Below are 20,268 nucleotides of genomic sequence, written 5' to 3'. Positions count from 1 at the left end.
ATTATGTCATGTCCGAAGTTCAAATGAGTTTTATTTTTGGACTTTTTTGAACAAGCTCGATGTTATTGCGCGTCTAAAAGTGTTTAAATAAATATGGGTTGCATCCAAAAAAAAAACCCACCGCAGTGTAAGCGATAACCTTTCTGTACGCAACATTAATGCAAATAGTATGTACAGATATATATGAGTATAGCCTACGTGGGGCTTACAAAGTAAATGTTTTTTTTGTTAAATGTCATAGATATATGGACAAACGTACACAATTACTTACAATAAATCACAATATTGGCGTGAATAGATTCTAGAAAATCCTATAGGCTGGGTAGGAATATTTGTTTTGTGTTTAAGTAAATCAACCGCGTTGTTTAATGTTTCATTGTTTTCTCGTGAGCTAATGGCGAGTAGGCTAACAGCATGTTTTTGTGTGGGGATTTTAAAAACGTTCTTGCCAGGCAGCTCTTGGCACACCTTGCTAACCCATACCTGAACTAAAGGTATGCGAAGGTGTGCGCTCTGTGAGGAGCTTGAAAAGAATTCATATAATTTGTGCCTAAAATATTCTAGCACATATCCCGTGACACCTTATAAAAGGCATAGATGGCTTCCTGAACTCTTCGTTTTGTTTAAAACACATCATTTACAAATCGATTGCAGTATGCAATTGCATTGGTTTCGAAACTCTCCTGAGCTCTTATTGATCTGTTATTAGAATTCATTAATGAGAGGAAAAACAAATTTGACGTTTAAAGGAATGGTTGAGCAAGAATGGTCGGAGTTACTGATCTGTGTTGTTCCGTAAAATATCTTCCGTCAGCACATGGCCGATTAGGTCTGACTTATCTCCTTTCTACTCTTCCTATCCTTAAAAAAACTTCAGCTTTGGGTAGTGTATGAGACCAGATTTACTGCGCATTTGTTGTCCCTGTGTTGTGCCAATTGCTTCCATTGTTTACTTCATTTGTAAGTCGCTCTGGATAAAGCGTCTGCTAAATGACTGAATGTAAATGTTAAATAACTGCAAATTCCACTAGAGATTGCACCAAAAACAGTTGCAATTTCTTTTGGTGGGGGTGTTAAATCCTCATAGGTTAACAAAAGGCCATCTGAGTTACATAATTGATCCACCAAAGGAACATTATTTCGAAACCGATCATTTCGAATGTCCTTATTATTCCATGTTCTTGATCTCCAGTTAATTCATTGTAAAGCCGCTGAACAATTACGAAATTAAAATAGTTTTGTAATTGTTTTTCTACAGAAACAATACATTTATCACTGGCTAACTGTAATCTGTAACTTTTAGCACAAAATTTGTTTTGGAAACGTCTTGTCATTCAATGTATCAATAAAAACGACATGCAGCCTTGTAATATGTAATGCAATGTACATTTAAAGTCTGATTTCAGTGTGCATGACTGTAATTGTCCCGTCTCTTAAATTAAATAAAAATCGCAGTGAACACGGCTCTTATGTCGCGCCATGTTACCATAGTAACGACGTCTAAACAAACACTCAGCGGTGGCTGCGGAAATTCCGTTCAGTTTTTACTCTTATTAGATTTAGTCTTATTATGTGGTCGTTGTGAGGGTTTTACATAAAATAACTACCACAATAAACTTTATTTGCTAAACTTCATGTGCACCAGCCTTTATTAAAATAATTGTTTTTCAACACTGACGAAGAAAAACGATGGACGATGAAACTGAACCAGAAGCATATGGGAGGTCTGAGCCCCTTATGAATCGACACAAACCGGCGTCAGAAACATCTCAGGTAGGGAAATTATCTCATGGTTACTGGTCTACTTTTATCACCAGGGCCAATTAAACCCCTGCTGACAAAAAATAATAGAAACCCAGAAACCATAACAGAAATTCTAATGGTTTCCATTAAAATGTCATTATCAACCATTAGCTTTTCCGATTAAACCTGTTATCAAATTCCTTTATGTTGTGTGTTTTTGGGCATTATTCCAATACGATTGGATAACACCAATACAATAGTAGCCCATTAAAACCAGTGCAATTCCAGTTTTAACCATTAAATCTATTACATTTTCTATTGTGTTTTGAGCAGGAATTTTATTGTTTCAACAGCGATTGCGTTTTATTAAAAAGTGTATCTATTTTAACTGTTGTATGCCTCCTTGTAGTGTATAATATGCAGGGCATATAGCCTATAAAACATGAGCTTAGGAGAAAGCTTTAACACATACATTTTGAGCATTTTAAGTGTTGCTTTTGAAACTGTACATATACTGTTCAAAATCCATAGTTTTGTGTGAACAGGACATTTCTCATCTGCTGGCGGACATATTTAAAGACATTTACATCACAGAAGTGATTGGGAAAGACACTGCTTCTTACCTCAAGAAATCACGTAAAGGAGATAACAGCTACTGTGACAAATACGTGGAGGAGTTACAACAGGTGTCTCTCTATATGAAAATAATCTCTCGTCATGAAATGTTTACTAGTTCATGCTTGCTACATCATTGAATGCATACTTACTATTTCAATGTCATGTTCAGGTACGTTCTGAATATGACAGACATATTCAAGAGGTTACAAAGCTGGAGGCTCATATCATACAGGCCCGTGAGCAAACCGCTGAAAAAGAAGAACACGCTCGCATCAAACTTATAGAAGAAGTGGGTGAGGAATACTATAAGTTGGGCCTTCCCACAGGTACAAAACTTGGTTTGGTTTATGTAAACAAACTGCTTGTTTTCATATCACAATCTGTTAGTCAGATGTTGAATCAATATTATCTTTCCAAAGTTGAATCTCCCTTCAAGTGGTGTGTGGACAGTGATCTTCTTAAAAAACACAACTTGATTTCCCCACTTGACTATAGAACAGTGCACACCCCAGTTGTAAAAACCCCAAAAGGTCAGTGAAAAAGACATTATGGTGAAGCCATTAGAGTACATTGCATAATACTGTCTTTACTTAACATTGCTCATAGGGAAGTCCACGCCTGGCTTTTGTCAGCCAACTGTCTCCTATAATATGCATATCTGCACTGAACCACAGGATGATGGTTATAATGTGCTCCCCCAACCTGCACGTACGGCCCAGAGCCTGTTGGACGAATCTGAAGAGACAATTACTTTTCTTTCCTCTGTGGAGTCCAGATCGGTCAAGGGTACTTCCAGTGAGGTCTGTTTTATTTTCATATAGCAAAGGCAGCAAGATAATCTTTTAACAGCAAGCAATAACACAGGCCCTTAATGACAAACAATGTCTGCAAAAAAATAGGAAACGTAGGCTTTCTATGCAGTTTATTATCGCTTGCTTTTATGGTTTTCATCTTAGAAGTTAGGCCAGGTACATAAGGCCTTGCTGAAGAAAGGACCCAGTTCTCAGAGTCGGGCAGAACAGAAGACTGCCCTGCAGAAGTACAAAAAGCGACACGAGTTCCTGCGCAACCCACGCTTTCTGCTACCAAATGCCCAGCATGGAGGGAAGTCCCTTATTGTGCCTGCAGAAAGGCTGGAGGATGGGGTGAAAGACAGAAAAAACTGTGTGAGGTAGGCTATTGTGTATATGATTTGGTTATTATAAGCGCTTATAAAGGCTTAAAAATGTAAGTAATAGGGTTCATCAGAAGCAAAAAGATTTATTAATATCATTAATCTTGTTTTATATTGATGCCTTTACATGTTTATATATTTACCTCTAAAATGAAGTAGAAGTATTTTCCACTTTGGCATTTTATTTCATTTTAACCCCAAAGCCTTGTCCTTTGTAATTGCCGTGTGTGCATTTCAGATAGCTTTATTTAACCATTAATGCCTAAATATTTGTGCAGCTTGGGTGTGGGTAATATAATACATGAACATGATCCAGATTAAAAACACATGCGACATATTGTGTTGTATTTGTGATATTGCAAACCTGCAGGCTCAGCCAATCAACAAGTCATACTGTATAATTACATTTTTAGTCTACAAACACAAATAAGCATGCCAGGTGCTGGAAATAAAATAAAATCTGTATTACATAATTTCATGCTGTTTTATAGACGTGTACGTTTGTCTTATCGCCTTTAACCTTATTATTTATTATTCTCAGGTTCGGTAAATTAAGTCAAGTCCGGCCTTAATTATAAGTATTTCAATATAAGTTATATAAGTATAACCCAACCACGAGCCTTGACCAAGTAAACTCATCCATGGGCTTGCCTAGATAAGTTCATCCTTAAACAGCACATGCGCATACAACTGTCTTGTTTCACTCATCCTTCAATGGGTAGCCACACCATACATGAATAATAATTGCTGTGCATCTTGCCCAATGCCGTATAAGCCATTACTAAAACATAAAGTAATAACAATCTTGCAACCAGTTCATTTGATACACTGGTTAAGAAATAAGCAAAAATAACAGACAATAGGCAAAGTAATTGCTCTTTCTTGACATTATACCGTATAACAATGCCCGGTTTAACTAGTCTGACCCTAGATCATTTGTTCTTGCTATGCAATCAAATACTTTAAAATTATATTGCATGCATGCATATGGCAGACATATTCAGCCGAGCATCTTAAAAATATAGCAAGTCATAGTTGGCGTGTCAACTAGCTACCACGTGTTTTCACATGCATTTAACACAAGGATTGATTCATCCTTACAGGATCTCAGTTGGTATACATTCAGATGACAAAACCTTTGCTGTTTTGTTGTTTTTATCCGATATTGATTTCACGATCAAAGTATCAGTTTGTGAAACTTTACCATGTGTGAAGTTTATGTATTTGGGTATTACCAAACTGTCATTCGACCTGGTGGAAGTTACTGTATTAATGACAATTCTACATATTCCTTTTCTATCCCTCAATACCAGTCCTGAAGCTCCTGTTCCCATCTTCATTGCAAATCCACCTGTCATCATCTTTACTGACTACAGTGTGGGTCAGGTGTTAGAGGTATAAAATTACTAATAAATCTTGCATTAATCTCTTCCATTTAATCCCTTGATTGGACTTCTTTTTAAGTTATACACATTTATATTTTGACTGGATTCCTTTAAATGACTGAATCCCTCATTTAAGGTTCTTAATTGAACTCTTTAACCACTTTTGGTGTAAATGTTCGTTTGACCTTCCCTGCAGGGCCAGATCCACTTCTGAATGATGTCTTTCTAGTTCTGTATTTTTTCAGTTCTGAATAGTGCCTCCTGTTTCCTGTAGACTTTGGTGGAGTTGAAAAACACGACTGCAACAAGTCGCCACGTTCGGATGATTCCTCCAACTTCACAATATTTTTCTGTTGGTTTGGGTGAGTTTCCACTAAGGAAAGAGTGAATGACTCATTTACAGCATGCTGGCAGAATGTCCCTGTTTAAAAGTGTGACTTCAGTAAAACTGCAAGTCGTATGCTTCTTAGCTAAGCGAAATGTTGTAAATGAACAGAATAATTCTGTAAAAAATGATATGGTCAGACATTACATTTTTAAAAAAATGTTAAAGAGCCATCTGTAGTTTTTAAAGAAACAGATTGTTTACTCAAAGAGATTCAATTCTGTCATCATTTATTCATCCTCATCCAAGACCTGTATACTCTTTCTTTTGTGGAATTTAAAATAAAAAAATTGCGAGATGTTTCGGTGGTTTTGTGTGCATACAGTGGAAGTCTATTGAAGCCAGTGTTGTTTGGTTACCAACGTTTTGAACATATATCATCCTTTGTACTCTGCAGAAGAAAGAAAGTCATACAGGAATGGCATGAGAGTGAATTGAAGATTTTTCATTTTGGGGGGAATTAATCCTTTACCTCCAGCTCTAGGCGACAGAATATGAGAACAGCGACATCTACTGCTACAAATATAAATAACAAATAATGTAATCAAATGATAAAATAACACCAATATATGAAACACAATTTAATGATAACAAATGAGATTCTACACAAATTGCTCGGTTTACACTAATTTTACACAATATTTACTCAATTTCACTGTTGGTTACTGCTGAAACTGACAATACTCGTAATGGACAGTTCTTAAATCAGACAATATCGCATTTTTATTCTTTGTTAGTAATGATATGTATAACATTTAATGGATATCAGCTCAGAAGAAGAAATCCAGTGTAACAGATGTGTTTTTTTCCACAGGCAGGTTCCCTGGTGAGGGAGGAATTGTAGCTCCTGGAATGAGCTGTCAGTATACGGTGCGCTTCGCTCCGGACTCTTTGGCTGATTATGAAGACGCCCTTGTTGTGGAAACACAGTCGCCGTATCCCCTTATTATACCAGCGGAGGCTCACAGACCCCCTCCAATACTGACTTGTTAGTCAACGTCAACATACAGCACCTCCAACAACTAAATCTCTAGATATGAACAGATTTAACATTCCTAAAACTGGTTGCTCTGACTCTCATAGTTCCAAAATGGTTTTGCCTGACTATTTTTTATTTTTGCAAGACTGCCTCATGTAAAAAGCATTGCATTATCACAAAATAGTCCCGTTTTACCAAATGGAATTTTTGTTTTTCTGTTCACCAGTGCCTTCTGTCCTTGACTGTGGATACTGCCTAGCTGGAGGGGTGAAGTTCATAGAGGTTTTCTGTCGAAATGAAGGACTGAGTGCTGGAACGTTCTGCATAATGCCTAAGATGCAATGGCCTGTCCCCAGTGTCAGGGTAAGCAACCTAAAACAAACCATGCTGAAGTTATTTTGTGTTAACACCCTCAAATTTGATTTCAGTCTGCAGTGAAGGCCGCTTTTGCAGAACAGCCTCCGTTTGCCATCAGCCCTTCTCTTTTTGGTCTTCTACCCGGAGAGGCCACTGTCATAGAGGTGAAATATTTCACACTGAAGACAAAGTCACATATTAAGCTTGGGTTTGGAATTAAATTAATTAGATTAAAAAAAGAGTTTGTTGAAAATGTATTCATAAAGTATTAACATACTTAGAAACAAATGTATAGTATAATGCAATTTAAGTCGCTTTGGTTAAAGCGTAAATCAATGTAAATGTAATAAAATTATAATTTGTACTTATTTTAAATCAATGTTCAGGTTGTTTTTTTCCCCACTACGGCTGAGAACAATGCTCAGGATTTTACCATCGTCTGTGACAACTGCCAAGTGAAAGATATTACCCTTCAAGGTCAGAAATGAATTCTTCAAATTTAAGTTCATTGTTACCTATATACACTGTGAAATGAAATGTTAAGACGGATCAATTCAGCAACGATCATGAAACTTTAAAAAAGAAACATTAAGTAAAAACCTTCAACAAACTTTTTCAGGTACAGGTCAGCTTGCCGCTGTAGAGCTTGTTTCTGTTTCGGGTGGAGAAGATCAGACTGGATTTGGGGAGCTGTCTGATCTCACGGCTGACCATTTTGTGCGTTTCGAATCGACCAATCCACACTCCACCCTTCAAAAGACAATCATCATTAAAAACCATGCGTGAGCTCAAATGACACTTTATGAAATAACAGAACGGCTATGTGTAAGAAAAAGTTTGTTCTATATAACATTAATAATATTGTGATTCTTTGTAGACACTTGAAGCTTCCATTCCACTGGCAGATCATGAAACCCAACCTCCAATCTCTGTTTCCTGGAGAAACTCCAGACGTCATCACCATCGAGCATCATGTTGACACAGACGATGTGTTCAGTATCAGCCCAGACATGGGTATCCTGGCTCCAGCACAGGAACAGCGGTTCCTTCTTATATACTCACCCAAAGACGTAAGTGGACCACACACATATAAACACAAGCAGATATGTATATAAGTCTTTTGAACGTTAATTTACTTCTCTCTTAGTTGAGAGACTACCACAGTGTTTGTCACTTACAAGTCGAGGATGTTCCGGATCCACCAAGAGTAACTGAGAATGGGTAAAATATTTCTTTAAGGTGTTTTTCAATAAACCCCAATAGCTGGAACTTAAACATCTATACTTTTTTGCAGAATGAGCCTCGACACAGCATTCTATGTTAAAGATGTGACAGTTCTAGAGGTTGAGGTGAAAGGTTCAACTGAGCCGCTCAAGATCCTTCTGGAACCTTATGCTGTTTTAATACCAGGGGAGACTTTGATACACACCACAATCCGCAAGAAATTTAAGGTGACAATCCAAGTTGATTCCCATTAATTAATTTTTTAGTTTTTATGTTTGTTTTTGTTCAAGTGTTTGTTTGTATTTCTCAGATGTGGAATCATAGCAAGTCAGTCATTTGTTTTAAATGGGAGCGTATCATTAACAGTCACGTCATTGAAGTAGAGCCCTCTACTGGAGAAATAGGTCAGAGCATTGCAATATAATATAAAAAAATATTTGTATAATTTTGTTTATTCAAATTTAATTTCTTTATTCTATGAAGCTTTGCTTTTCACGTTTCCTGTGACTATAATGCCCCAGATTTAAACTTTACTCTCTTCCAAACACAGAGTTCATATGGGGTCACTTGAAAAATAACATATACTGTCCCACTCTTATAATGCTTTTATGGTATTTTTCAAATTAGCACTGTATAAAATAAAGCTCTTAATATTTATGTGTGATCCTGATCATTGTATGAATTAATAAATAATTCCGAACGGGTGTACCTACAGAGATGAATGAATACTTTGACATGGACCTGGTTCTTACCGGAGGGAAACCGGGTAATTTTACCTCCACGCTGCAGTGTCACATACAACACCATCCCAGACCTGTAGGACTGGCCATTGAGGTTACGTTTAAGGTCAGATGTGTTTTGAAACCCCACACTGAGGCACCACGGGTGTTCAGAAACTGATGTCTTTGTTATACTTTATTGCCTATAAATGTAGTACGCATTGTGTTGTGTTTTAGGGGCCGTGTTGCACAGTGAATGTACCCAGTTTGGACTTTGGTTTGCTTCAGCTGGGAGATGAGAGCCTATCTACCATCCAAATTACGAACAACAGTCTGTTAGACGCCCACTGGAGCTTACAGAAGCTGTCCAACAGCCAGCTGTTTACAGAGGGACTGGTACAAAACTCTATCTGAAATAAATACATAAACAAAGTTTGTTTTATGTCTGACCTAACGTTTGCTGGTGTTACCCAATGTACAGTAGTCAGGTTTGGTCATCTTTTTTTTACAAATACAAGGTCCAAATAAAATAAAAAACAATTATTGTAGTTGTCCCTACAACTTATGTAGTTCTGATCTTTATGTTTGGTAAAATGTTAGTACAGTAACATGCACAAGCTGTAGAGTAACTTCACAATTTTTTATTGTGTGTGATTGTGTGTCTTCAGGTGGATATAAAGACAAGTGAAGGTGTTCTGTCTCCTCTTGAATCCTGCAATGTGAATATCGTTTTCAGAGCTCTTTACTGCCAGAGCTTTGAATCTGTCCTACAGCTTACCGTACTAAACGGAACTGGCTGGTGAGTCAGTGAATGAGAAAAATCATTTCTTCTCATCGACCTCTATTTAGAAAACAAAAAGGACAGCATGCTACTGAAATGTATACATGCATAATAAAAAGCGTCGCTGTGATACATTGCAGTTGTGTTTGTCCTCAGTCACCTCTCTGTACGGGCGGACGTTCAGTCACCTCAAGTGTGTTTAGAGAGCTGTGAACTGGTGTTGGCTGATCTGTATGTGGGAGTTCCACAGAAGGGCAGTGTTACTATATTTAACCAAACATTATTGCCAGCCCACTTCACCTGGAGCAAGGTAAGACAATGACAAAGCCCTGGATCTACGAGGGGCTACGTTATCTTTCTTAAGCCAATAGTTCTGATGTACAAAAGCACATAAATTAAAGGGATAGTTCACCCAAAAATGAAAATTCAGTCACTATTTGCTCAATCTCATGTCTTTCCAGACCTGTATGACTTTCTTTCATCTGCAGATCAAAAATTAAGATATTTTGATGAACGTTGGTCACCAAACCACATTGGCCTCCATTGACTTCCATTACATGGACACAAGACTACAGTGACATTTCTCAAAATATCTTCTTTTGAATGACATGAGAGTAAATAAATGATGACAGAATTTAATGCCATCATTAAAGATTGTTGGACTAGATGATGTTTCATTCTCAGGGTGTTTTTCTCACTCATAGCTTCAAGGCGCACAAGCTCATCTCTGCTCCGCAACCTTCAGCCCCTGTGCCGGCACCCTGCAACCCAACGGCGAGACACAAGTCTCTGTGTCATTTACTGCTCACACTGTATGTACCGTCACTGTAATGCTACAAACACCCCAACCTTTATAAACCATTCATGTTAAGGCCATTTACAGTAATACTGTTAACTGTTGCAGATGTGCTTTTGTGTTTTTAGGATGAGCTGACTGAAGCGATTGCTGTTTGTAAAGTGGAAGGAATGAAGAATCCACTGGTACTGAGAATTTCCTCCAAAGCTAAACCGCTCACTGTTTCCTACTCATTGCCTGAGTCTAACTGGTAAAGCCACATTTACTCCATATTACCTCAAAGCTAAACAGACTTCACTTTCTTAAATCAGTTAATTCGTAATGTAATGTTCATTGTTACCGTTTAGTTTTAATTCAGATAATGCTGAACACCAGCCAATCAGGCTGGACTTCACTGAACATGAGCCTTTGCTCATTGGTCAATCTGTTGAGCGACAGCTGCTGATGACAAACCACACCGCTGTTACCGCCCCTTTCACTGTGGAGGTGGAGTGCTTTACAGGATCATTGCGATTGGATGATAATGTGCAAAGGTGAGTAATGTAACAGCCTCATTTAGTCCAATTTTTTGTCATGGATCTATTCCACATTTGATCTGCCCGCTGATACAAGATCAGCAGATTCTGTAGCCATCGTTAGTAATTGGCTGAAAACATCTTTCTATCCTTAAAAAAAACGTAGCTTTGTATACGGTGGTAGGCTATATGAGACCAGTTTTACTGCGATTATGCTTATTGTTGTGCCAATTGCTTCCATTGTTTACCCCTTTGCAAGTCGCTTTGGATAAAAGCGTCTGCTATGTAAATTTAGATTTTTACTTTCATGAAATATGATGTTATGAATATTTTCAGGAGCCATGTCCCTCTTCATTTTGCTCAAGCTAAAAAAATTCAGCAAAAAGCATATGAAGGTAGGTCCAACCTGTTCTTTAATGCTCCTCAATAATAGAGATAAGAAATAAGATCATGGGTGCATTTTTTCACTTACAGAATTTGTTCGATGTCAGCTTGCCCATGGAAAAGGCGCAGCATTTTTTGTTAAACCAGACAGTGGGATGCTTGGTCCATTCGAGAGGCTAACAATCAGCATCACTGCTTTCACCAATATGTGGGGCGATTATCACGACAATCTCATATGTAAAGTAAGACAGAATACATTCAAAAGTCTGAATTATTTTAAAATCAATCATGCCCTCAGGTGTTTTACAATGTTATCTAGTAGAATTAAATAAAAATTCTTTCAGGTTGGTGATTTGGATCCAATATCTATTCCTATGCAGATGTCTGTGAGGGGTTGCCCAATATACTTTCAGATGATTGGACCACAGCCGGACAATCAGAACCAGGGTCCAATTATAAGGTCAGTATTCTAGAAATAGAGTCTGGAAGAATCTGAAGAGGTCTGCATGGAAAAATTCTGAAACTTTATGATTGACCTTCACAGATTTGGAAGCCATGTTTCTGGAGGAGACACAGTGTCACGCTCTTTACGGCTCATGAACAACAGTCCTTATGGTGAGTTGAGCACCACACATAGTTTAAAAACAAACAAATGGCTTGCGATTTTAAGAGTAGTTGCGATTGTTTTTTCTTCCGGATTCTGTTGCATTAACAAGTGAAACGGAATTTCGATGTATAAAAACACGTGTTCATGTATAAATACCTCCATAGTGAAAGGGGCTGTTGCATTTTGAATTGGAACTGGTAGCAGACTGACAGTTGAAGGGGAGGAGTTAATTGATGCTCCGCCCAAGCCATCTAGTTTTCGTAATTTGAGATGGATAATCACTTGAAGGCGGAAGTGCATTTTCAGATTTTAACTGAAGATTATGAGTGCACATGAATTTTAAAAAGGGAATGACCTACATTGGTAAGCTATTTACAATAAGCGCCGCAATATTTCATCAAAAATAGGAATTGTACTTTTTAATTTCACTGGGACTTTAATACATTTTTTATAAACAACAGAAAAAAGACTAAGAGAAAAGACAAAGTAACTTAAAAAGTTTAACAACCAGAAATTGAAACTTTTTAGGACTATTTTATAGTGGTATCTTTTAAAAATCGTCTTTTTTAACATTACAAAATGTGGCACATGTCTTTCAGATATCCGCATGGACTGGGTGACCTACAACCTGGAGGTTGGAGACAGTAAGTTGGTAGATCTTTTGGTTGCTTGTGGTGAACCTTTTCCTCTGAAGGACGCTGATGGAAATGAGGTTGTTGGACTGGACTCATGTGTCATGTTCCCATCCACATGGGATGAGAGTCAAACCCCCAGCCGGGAAGACACAAGCTCATCAATCAGGACCAAATCTGTGAGTCTAAAGGGATACTTCACCCAAAAATGATGTCATCATTTACTCACCTTCGAGTTGTTCCAAATCTGCGGGTGAAGTATTTAACAATCTGCAGAGATCCGTTCACCGTATACAGAATATAAAGATGAGCTTTCCCTGTCTGTTATTTATGTAGGATGGCTTTGAAGAGCATGAGGAAGAATGTGTTAAAGACGAGGACAATGGAGCTCCTGTGTCTTCAGTCAAGAAACTGTTCTCTGTGTTTCTAAAGCCTCATGAAGGAAACGTCTCTGATTACCCATACTGCATCACTCCACAGCAAACAGTAGGTTTACAAAAACAGCAATGTTTCATGTCTCTTTTGTGTGATCTGTTTTTGTACATTGTACATATTTTATTTGCATCAAGCATTGTATGAACATACAAGATCAAAAGACACATTTTCTATGCGTTTTAATACAGGTAGTTCCAGCAGGAGGCAGTAGCACTATACATTTGTCTTTCACACCCCTGATCCTGTCCGGCTCACCCGATCAGAGGTGTTTGGGTTATGCTTTGGGTTTCATGAGCTTGGCTTCCAAGGTACACTGGATTTTCGGTTAGATTTGTGATATCTAATAAAAGTGTCAAATTTAATTCATAAGTTTAACAGCGAATATACTGTAATACCGTTTTTTTCTAGATGGCATTATTGACCCCAGGCAAAGTGGAAAGAGCCCAGGGTTATGACCTGAAGCCATTGAGGTTGGACATGCAGGGTTATGTTAAACCAGCCATGTGAGTTACAGTCGAGACAGTACGACCAGATGTACTATAATATTAATTAAAGAATATTAAGATTCCGTATTGCTCTGTTGAATTGGGCCAGTCAGCACATAGAAACCACCCAAAATCTCTCACAACAAAGTAGTAAAGACATAGCAAGCCACAAATACCCAAGCATTGGGGGTCACTTAAATTTTGATCATCAAATTATTCATGAATTAATAAAGGGTTATGCACTTCTTCAACTATAAATAAAAAGATTATATAAACTCGCAATACGGTATACAATACATGTGTGTGTGTTTGCGTGCGTGTGTATAGTTTGTCAGTGCAGGTGAAAGAAGACACGGATGGTCTGGAATTCACTGCAGCTGCCAGTGATGCACTACATAGAGAATCACACAGACAGGTGCAGTTAAAGCAAACAATATGCCCTCAAAATAAAAATCAAGAAGATTCTCATAAGAGTTAACTCTAATTGGTTCAGGTGAACAAGAAGGATTCCAGGATAACACAAACATTCATGCTAAAGAACAATACAGAGATGACCTTGAGCTTCAGGCTGACTACTGACCCTCCATTCTCAGTTCTTCTGCCCCGTCAGAACATTAAACTGACCGCTAGTTCACCCTCTCGCAGACACACACAAGGACTCTCGGGGCCGGGAGATGAACAAGCGTCACTTTTGCTGCAGCCCAAACAGGTCATGCAGGTCTGTGTTTCGGTTTTAAGATCACACAATCTTTTTCGTTTTCATGTTTTTTTTGTGCCTCCGTCTTCACTTAATACACAGATCAAATTATAAAGGGAATGAAGTAGCTGTCTGTCACGTTGATCCTCTTTTAATCTGCAGGTCAAGGTGGCTTTTCACAACTCTGCTTCGCTTCTGAACTGTCTGAATGAACCACAGGAAAAATGTGATGCCCGGCTCTCTGCCACCCTCCTGTGCAATGATACCGGAGAGAGGGAACTACGGTTTAAACAGAGTTTGAACATTCTGTACAGTAATAACAGTGTGCAGGTTTCAATGTATTCTATTTCAATTATACAAATATCAGTCTTAATATACTTATTAAAGGGATAATTAGCCCAAAAATGAAAACAATCTTTCATTATTTACTCGCCCTCATGTCATTCCAAACCTGCATGACTTTCTTTCTTCTGCAAAATACAAAAGAAGATATTTTGAAGAACATTGGTAACCAAACAACATTGCACCCAATTGAATTCAATTGTATGGTCACAAAACCACTGAGACATTTCTCAAAATATTTTCTTTTATGTTGCACAGATAAAGAATCACATACATGTTTTGAATGACATGTGGGTAAAAAATCATTTTTCATTATTATAATGTTCATTATAATTAAACAAAGCATGCGGCTGTTTATGATGTTATTATATAAAAGAAACAGATAGTATGTGGCAAATATGTAGCAACAAAACAGTTTGATCAGTGGAGCGAATCTCATGTCTTAGTTTAAGTATCTTCCTAATAAATATTGTTATCTGTGTGCTCTATTTCAGACTGTGTCTCTTTGCGCAAACCTGGCATTACCCACACTGCACCTTTCCAGTGACTTTGTCGATTTTGGCACTTGCTATGTTGGGCAGACACACATCAAAGAGGTGTACCTTTATAACAGAGGTGGATCCTGCAGTTACTGGACTGCACTCACAGGTACGAGAAAAAGTTGTAACAGTAACACACTGTACATTAATCCTTTCTACATGCAATTACTCATGTAGTCGAGCTGGTCATGTGTTTAGATGCTGAAGGTGGGAATGAGGTGTTCAGGGTAAGTCCAGACACAGGTGTTTTAAAACCTCCCGAAGAGCCATCGTCCTGCAGACAGCTGTTGCAGATCAGTTTTACTGCCAGGTACACTTCACCTCAGCCTGCTTTAATATGATGACTACTTACAGTCACGTCCTTAACCTTGCATAAGAAATTGAATTCAAGCAATACATAATTCATATATAAATAAACAAGAATAAAAATGCCATTCAGAAAGACAGGTCAATTATTTAGGTCAAGTTCAAGAATACTCTATTATGTAGCTATTTGTCAAAGCAGTTGCCTGTATATTTTTCATCATTATCATTTACAGTATGTATTGAATAGACAGTTTACTTAAAGCATTTTCCCCATAGTGATCTAAAAGACTTCCAGACGATCATCAGAGTAGAGGGCATTCTTGGAGAAAACCCGCTCATTGTTAAGGTTCATGGAAGAGGATCATTCGATGAGAAATTTCTATCTGTGATATCCGACGCCTAACAAAACACTGATCTTCACAGATAAGACAAATTACCTGATACTTTATGTACAATAACTTCCAACAATTGTATTTAGTATAGTTAAATGATGTATTATTTTTGTGAACTCTAGCTTTGTTTTATATTCAACAATTTAAACCACAAGACTCAAAGCAAAGATCAAACGTTGCAGCTAAACAGTGATTTTGGAATGCAAAGAATTTTTATTGTAATGTATAACTGGTTGTCTACCAGTCTGTAAATGTAATCTGGTTATTAAAACTGTTTCAAAATTCTGAAAAGGAGTTACTCTACCAGTATTCATATTAAAGACCGTGTCTTAACACTTAATATTAAGTGTTAATATTTAGTTAATGTGACACAAATGAAATAGGCCTTTGTAAAGATACGACTATGGTATTTTTGCTCTAATGCAAATACAGTCTATTTCCATCATCTGTTATCATTACAGTTAAAACACAAGGCACTTTAAACAGATTTGCAATGTTATTATTAACATCTGCAGTAGTAAGGCATTACCCAGTGATGCACAATCCTGCTCTATCTGTTTGTGTGCTACAGGTAGTGTTTAGCAGCTTGATTAAAAAAATAATTAGTGACTCTTAGTTTCTTTGCCTCATGTGATTTGCATATTTTAAGATCTTTTTGAGGCTTTAATCACTGTCCAGGGTATTCCAAAACTGCAGCAGCTCCCATTCCAGTCCCAATGCACATGGACACCACACCATACCCTCTGCAACAAAAAGGATCACAATGTGTTTTATTGCACCATTGTTGTTTTACGGTAATAGCTCGGTGCCAAATGCACCCCAGAGAAACTCATATCCGATCACCTTTTGCGTCTGCGCTTGAGTTCATTCAGCAGGGTCACAACCTGTCGAGCACCAGTGCAGCCCAGAGGATGACCGAGAGCAATAGCCCCTCCATTAGGATTCACTTTCTCCATAGGGATGCCAAGCTTTTCCACACAATACACAGCCTAGAGCAAAAACATTGTATTAATTTCAAGCTGTTTACACAGCAGACGTTTGAAAGTGCAGTCTTGCGAGAAGTATTTGATGTTATGAATAAAAGGGCGAGAAAACTGGATCTCTCACCTGACTAGCAAAGGCTTCATTGATCTCAAACACATCAATATCATCAACCGTCAGCCCTGTAGAAGCAAATGCAATAACACGGTTCATTTGCAAGCTTAGGGTGGAAAATCCATTTCAAAACATTTGTATTATTTGAATAAAAATGGATATGAAAGTAGTGTAGAAGCAAGTGTACTCTCACCCGCTTGGTTAAGGGCATCTGGGATTGCATAGGCTGGTCCAATGCCCATTATGTCTGGTGGCACCCCCACCACAGCGCTTGCCCTCAGCACCCCAAGAATAGGCAGTCCCAGTTTCTCCACCGTAGATCTCCGTCCTATTAGCACTGCTGCAGCGCCATCGCTCACCTGACTGGCATTACCTATAGTAAGATACAAATAATTGAGTTATTCAATGCCTATTATATGAAGAGATTACATATTTCAATTCTTACCAGCTGTAGTGCTGCCATTTTCCTTGAATGCTGGACGCAGTTTGGCAAGGCCTTCGAGCGTAGTGCCAGACCGGATCCCATCATCCTTTGTGACAGTAATGGTGCGCTCAGTGCCACTTTCATCCACAAATTTAGTAGTGACCGGTGTAATCTCTTGATCAAATATGCCCTGTTTCTGGGCCATGGCTGCCCTAGAGTTATGAAGAAGTCGTATTTGGTCAAGAGTACACGTTTGGGACAGTTCTCCCAATAATGAAAATTCTGTCATAATTTACTCACTCTTGAATTGTTCCAAATCTGTATAAATGTCATTGTTCTGATGAACACAGATTAAGATATTTGGAAGAATGCTTGTAAGCAAACAGTTCTTGGCCTGGAAAAATTACAATGGGGGTCAAAAGTGCCCCAGAACGGTTCTCTTCCCACATTCTTCAAAATATCTACTTTTGTGTTCAGCAAAACAAAGAAATATATAAAGCAATTTTCCCTTCTATAGTAGTCAACGAAGGCCAAGAACTCTTTGGTAACAAGCTTTCTTCCAAATACCTTTTAAAACATTTCTGCAGATTTGGAACAACTCGTGGGTGAGTAAATGAAGACAGAATTTTCATTTTTGGTTAAACCGTTCATTTAAGTCCATGTATAAACAAGATAAATACAAGATACATATATGCCTACTTTTGATGGGAACTGACAGAAAAGCTGTCCTGTTTTTCTCTGCTGATACCAAATCTCTCTGCAACGTTCTCTGATGTTATTCTGAAGCACACACATAGACAACAGACAAAAAAAAAATAATATTGTAAGAAATTTGAATACAGTATTGTTTTTTTTAAAGATAAGCATTGTCCATACCCCATGGGGATTATACAGTCTCTGGCCTTCTCATTGTCAATCAGTCGAGGGCTAATGTCCCCTGGGTTTCCCACCGATTGAAGTGACATGCTCTCCACACTACCATACAGAGAGAAGAAGATGAGTTTCAGAAAAGTACAACACTTTATTTTAAATTATATTAAACAATTTGTTGTTTACTTGCAAAGACCGAAAACCACAGGAAAGGATCTGTATAAATATGGCATACTAACCCACAGGCAAGACCCATGTCATATGCACCATTTCTGATTCCACCTTGAAAAACATAAAAGGGCGTGTTCGAATTGTAAAGCTTTTCTTTGTGCTGCATCGCAAAACACAAAAGTAATTTAACAGTTTAAAAATGTAATTCTTACCCGCAACATTAAAAAGTGCCTGTAGTCCAGAGGAACACTGCCTGTTCACCGTGTAGACTGGTACAGACTCGGGAAAGCCACTGAAAATTGAACGTTTGTAACTTACAAACAGTGCGTATGCATACTAATGTATTTTTTCATATAAAATCACAATCTCACCTGAGAAAGTGGGCGACCCGAGCCATAAGGGCACCAGCCCCAGGTTGAAGAACATTACCTGCACAGACGTCAATAAAACCTTTGCAACGTAAACCTCTTTATGTACACATCATTCAAACTGGTATGTTTTATTTTATTCATCCTGCTGAAATAGAGACAATCACAGAAATTGTAATGGAATTAATGGGTGGTTTTGATGGAAAACAAATGGTCTCTATGTGTCTCTTCTGGTAATATGTTGGGTTCTATTAGAAGGATCAAGTTGTTTTTTAATGGAAACCATAACAATTCATTTTTATTATCATAGGCGTTGGTCAGGTTGTTGTCATAATTGACTTACCAACACACACATCCCCCAGTGAAGCAGGTGGCAGTCCAACATCCCTGAGGACTTTACTCATTACAGCACTGAGAAGCTCATCTGGAGTAGTGTCCTGACGCAGAGACATGACTCGTAAACGTATGTTGCATTGCATACTTAAGACGGTCATAGGGGACCAGACAGCTGTTATAAACGTACAAAGCCACGACTACAGTCATGCATTCGTTATGGTCGATATCTCACCTTAAACGAGCCTCTTTTCGCCCGGCCGATCGCCGTTCGCGACCCATGAACTATCACGATATCATTTGGATCAGCAATTGATGCGCTGCACTGTCTCATAGCAACGCGTGTATTTGACGACATATGTCCAGATACAATATGTACTCTGTGCATTCTTAAACTTGAAAACGTGAAGACGTGTCGTTAATGTAAATAGACGGATGGCTGGAGCAGATATTTGAACTGTGCTCTACATTACTGATGAAGCTTCCTGGTGGACCTTGCCTCTGTGAGTGAACTAGATCTCATTGGATAGAACGTTCTGACGCCACGGTGGGGATTTGTGGGAAATGAAGTTCGCACGTTTGTATTCAAAGTACACGTTCGTCCTGACAGTCGTAGAATACAAGAAAATATGTCGTTAGCCATTTAAATAATATTTATGAAATCCTCCTTAACCTTGCACGCACTATTTGTTGATACAAAATAATCGTGACACGTCAAACCCACAACTACATATCTGAAAAAAAGGTTATATTCTAAAACGATTTAAAAGCTTAAGTCAAGGAAAGACACCTCTATATGTATTAATAAACTGGCAAATATAATAATGAACTTTTGCGTGTCGCCGCGTGTGCGTAACAGTCAGCCGAGGGCGCCAGAATCGCGCGGAGACAACTCTCTCTTCAGCACGCGCGTCATCGCTTCCTGAGGCTCGCGCAATTGGTGACCTCGCTCGCTCCTCTGTGGAAAAACTCGCCGACCGTCAGTGTTTTCGGAGGGAAACTTTCTTCGTTAGACGGCGCGCAGTCGACAACATTTGCAGTTTTACCAAACACGCGCGGCTTTATTCACCCGGATTACCACCACCCGCGACTCCGGCAAAATCTTCACGAAAGGTGGATTCGTGCGGTTCCCCCGATTTGCGCGTGACAACTGTATTCAAGAAGTCCTCGCGGCTTCCGGATATAATAACGTTACTGTTATTACTTGTCTTGAGCAGTATCGCACTTCACGGCTTTGTCGTATTCGCTGCATTTTAACCCCGTGAGCTCGTTGCTTTGAATCACACGTTCTTTTTCCTTAAAGAGCAAGCTCAAACATGAAGATAAGCACGTAAGGTGAGTTATTATAGCAAGGACTGTACTCACTTTGTAATATGCGAACGTTTGCCATAACAGTTCAAATACAAATTCTGTTGTTACAATTTACACTCCAAACATAGCGAGTTTCAGTCCAGTAACGTTCACTTTCTGTATTGAAAATGACATCCTGATTCGTGAAAAAGGTTTGAAGCA

At 38.4% G+C, this 20,268-nt stretch overlaps 3 protein-coding genes across 3 annotated transcripts in view; 2 read left to right on the top strand and 1 right to left on the bottom strand.

Annotated features, from left to right (window-relative positions):
• Positions 1 to 1,689: 1,689 nt before the first annotated feature.
• On the top strand, positions 1,690 to 15,506 carry dlec1 (DLEC1 cilia and flagella associated protein; the record flags this gene model as incomplete). Its single annotated transcript, XM_079488002.1, has 38 exons — positions 1,690 to 1,773; positions 2,289 to 2,429; positions 2,531 to 2,687; positions 2,781 to 2,891; positions 2,968 to 3,161; positions 3,318 to 3,532; positions 4,849 to 4,930; positions 5,195 to 5,282; positions 6,120 to 6,293; positions 6,511 to 6,647; positions 6,713 to 6,805; positions 7,028 to 7,118; positions 7,261 to 7,423; positions 7,519 to 7,711; positions 7,789 to 7,862; positions 7,936 to 8,092; positions 8,176 to 8,269; positions 8,581 to 8,711; positions 8,822 to 8,980; positions 9,253 to 9,383; positions 9,522 to 9,675; positions 10,070 to 10,180; positions 10,290 to 10,411; positions 10,509 to 10,694; positions 11,013 to 11,071; positions 11,151 to 11,302; positions 11,405 to 11,520; positions 11,605 to 11,675; positions 12,267 to 12,478; positions 12,636 to 12,785; positions 12,923 to 13,042; positions 13,143 to 13,237; positions 13,547 to 13,634; positions 13,725 to 13,937; positions 14,079 to 14,246; positions 14,753 to 14,906; positions 15,005 to 15,107; positions 15,380 to 15,506. The coding sequence occupies 38 exons, from the start codon at positions 1,690 to 1,692 to the stop codon at positions 15,504 to 15,506; spliced, it is 5,070 nt and encodes a 1,689-aa protein (XP_079344128.1).
• Positions 15,197 to 20,055, bottom strand: acaa1 (acetyl-CoA acyltransferase 1). The gene is made up of 12 exons (XM_079447637.1): positions 18,992 to 20,055; positions 18,767 to 18,860; positions 18,427 to 18,484; positions 18,268 to 18,347; positions 18,124 to 18,166; positions 17,891 to 17,989; positions 17,714 to 17,794; positions 17,036 to 17,226; positions 16,784 to 16,963; positions 16,603 to 16,658; positions 16,339 to 16,484; positions 15,197 to 16,238 (listed from the first exon to the last, which is right to left on the bottom strand). The coding sequence occupies exons 1-12, from the start codon at positions 19,142 to 19,144 to the stop codon at positions 16,163 to 16,165; spliced, it is 1,257 nt and encodes a 418-aa protein (XP_079303763.1). The 5' UTR covers positions 19,145 to 20,055; the 3' UTR covers positions 15,197 to 16,162.
• The window catches only part of map3k22 (mitogen-activated protein kinase kinase kinase 22), a 46,134-nt gene continuing 45,820 nt past the window's right edge, over positions 19,955 to 20,268 (top strand). Inside the window, exon 1 of the mRNA XM_079447636.1 lies at positions 19,955 to 20,091. The gene's annotated coding sequence lies outside the window, so the exon portion shown is untranslated. The remainder of the gene's footprint in view (positions 20,092 to 20,268) is intronic.

Source organism: Barbatula barbatula (genome assembly GCF_947034865.1).
Source record: "Barbatula barbatula genome assembly, chromosome: 23".
Lineage (NCBI taxonomy): Eukaryota > Metazoa > Chordata > Actinopteri > Cypriniformes > Nemacheilidae > Barbatula > Barbatula barbatula.
The sequence above is the reverse complement of the archived record's forward strand: the minus strand, read 5'-3'. Positions and strand labels throughout refer to the sequence as shown.

Excerpts from the sequence above, each read along its gene's own strand:
- acaa1 (XM_079447637.1), bottom strand. The coding sequence starts at position 19,144 with ATGCACAGAGTACATATTGTATCTGGACATATGTCGTCAAATACACGC. Across the intron at positions 17,990-18,123 it reads GACATGGGTCTTGCCTGTGG|TGTGGAGAGCATGTCACTTC; the intron begins GTTAGTATGCCA and ends TCTGTATGGTAG. Across the intron at positions 16,239-16,338 it reads CTCAAGCGCAGACGCAAAAG|AGGGTATGGTGTGGTGTCCA; the intron begins GTGATCGGATAT and ends TTTTTGTTGCAG.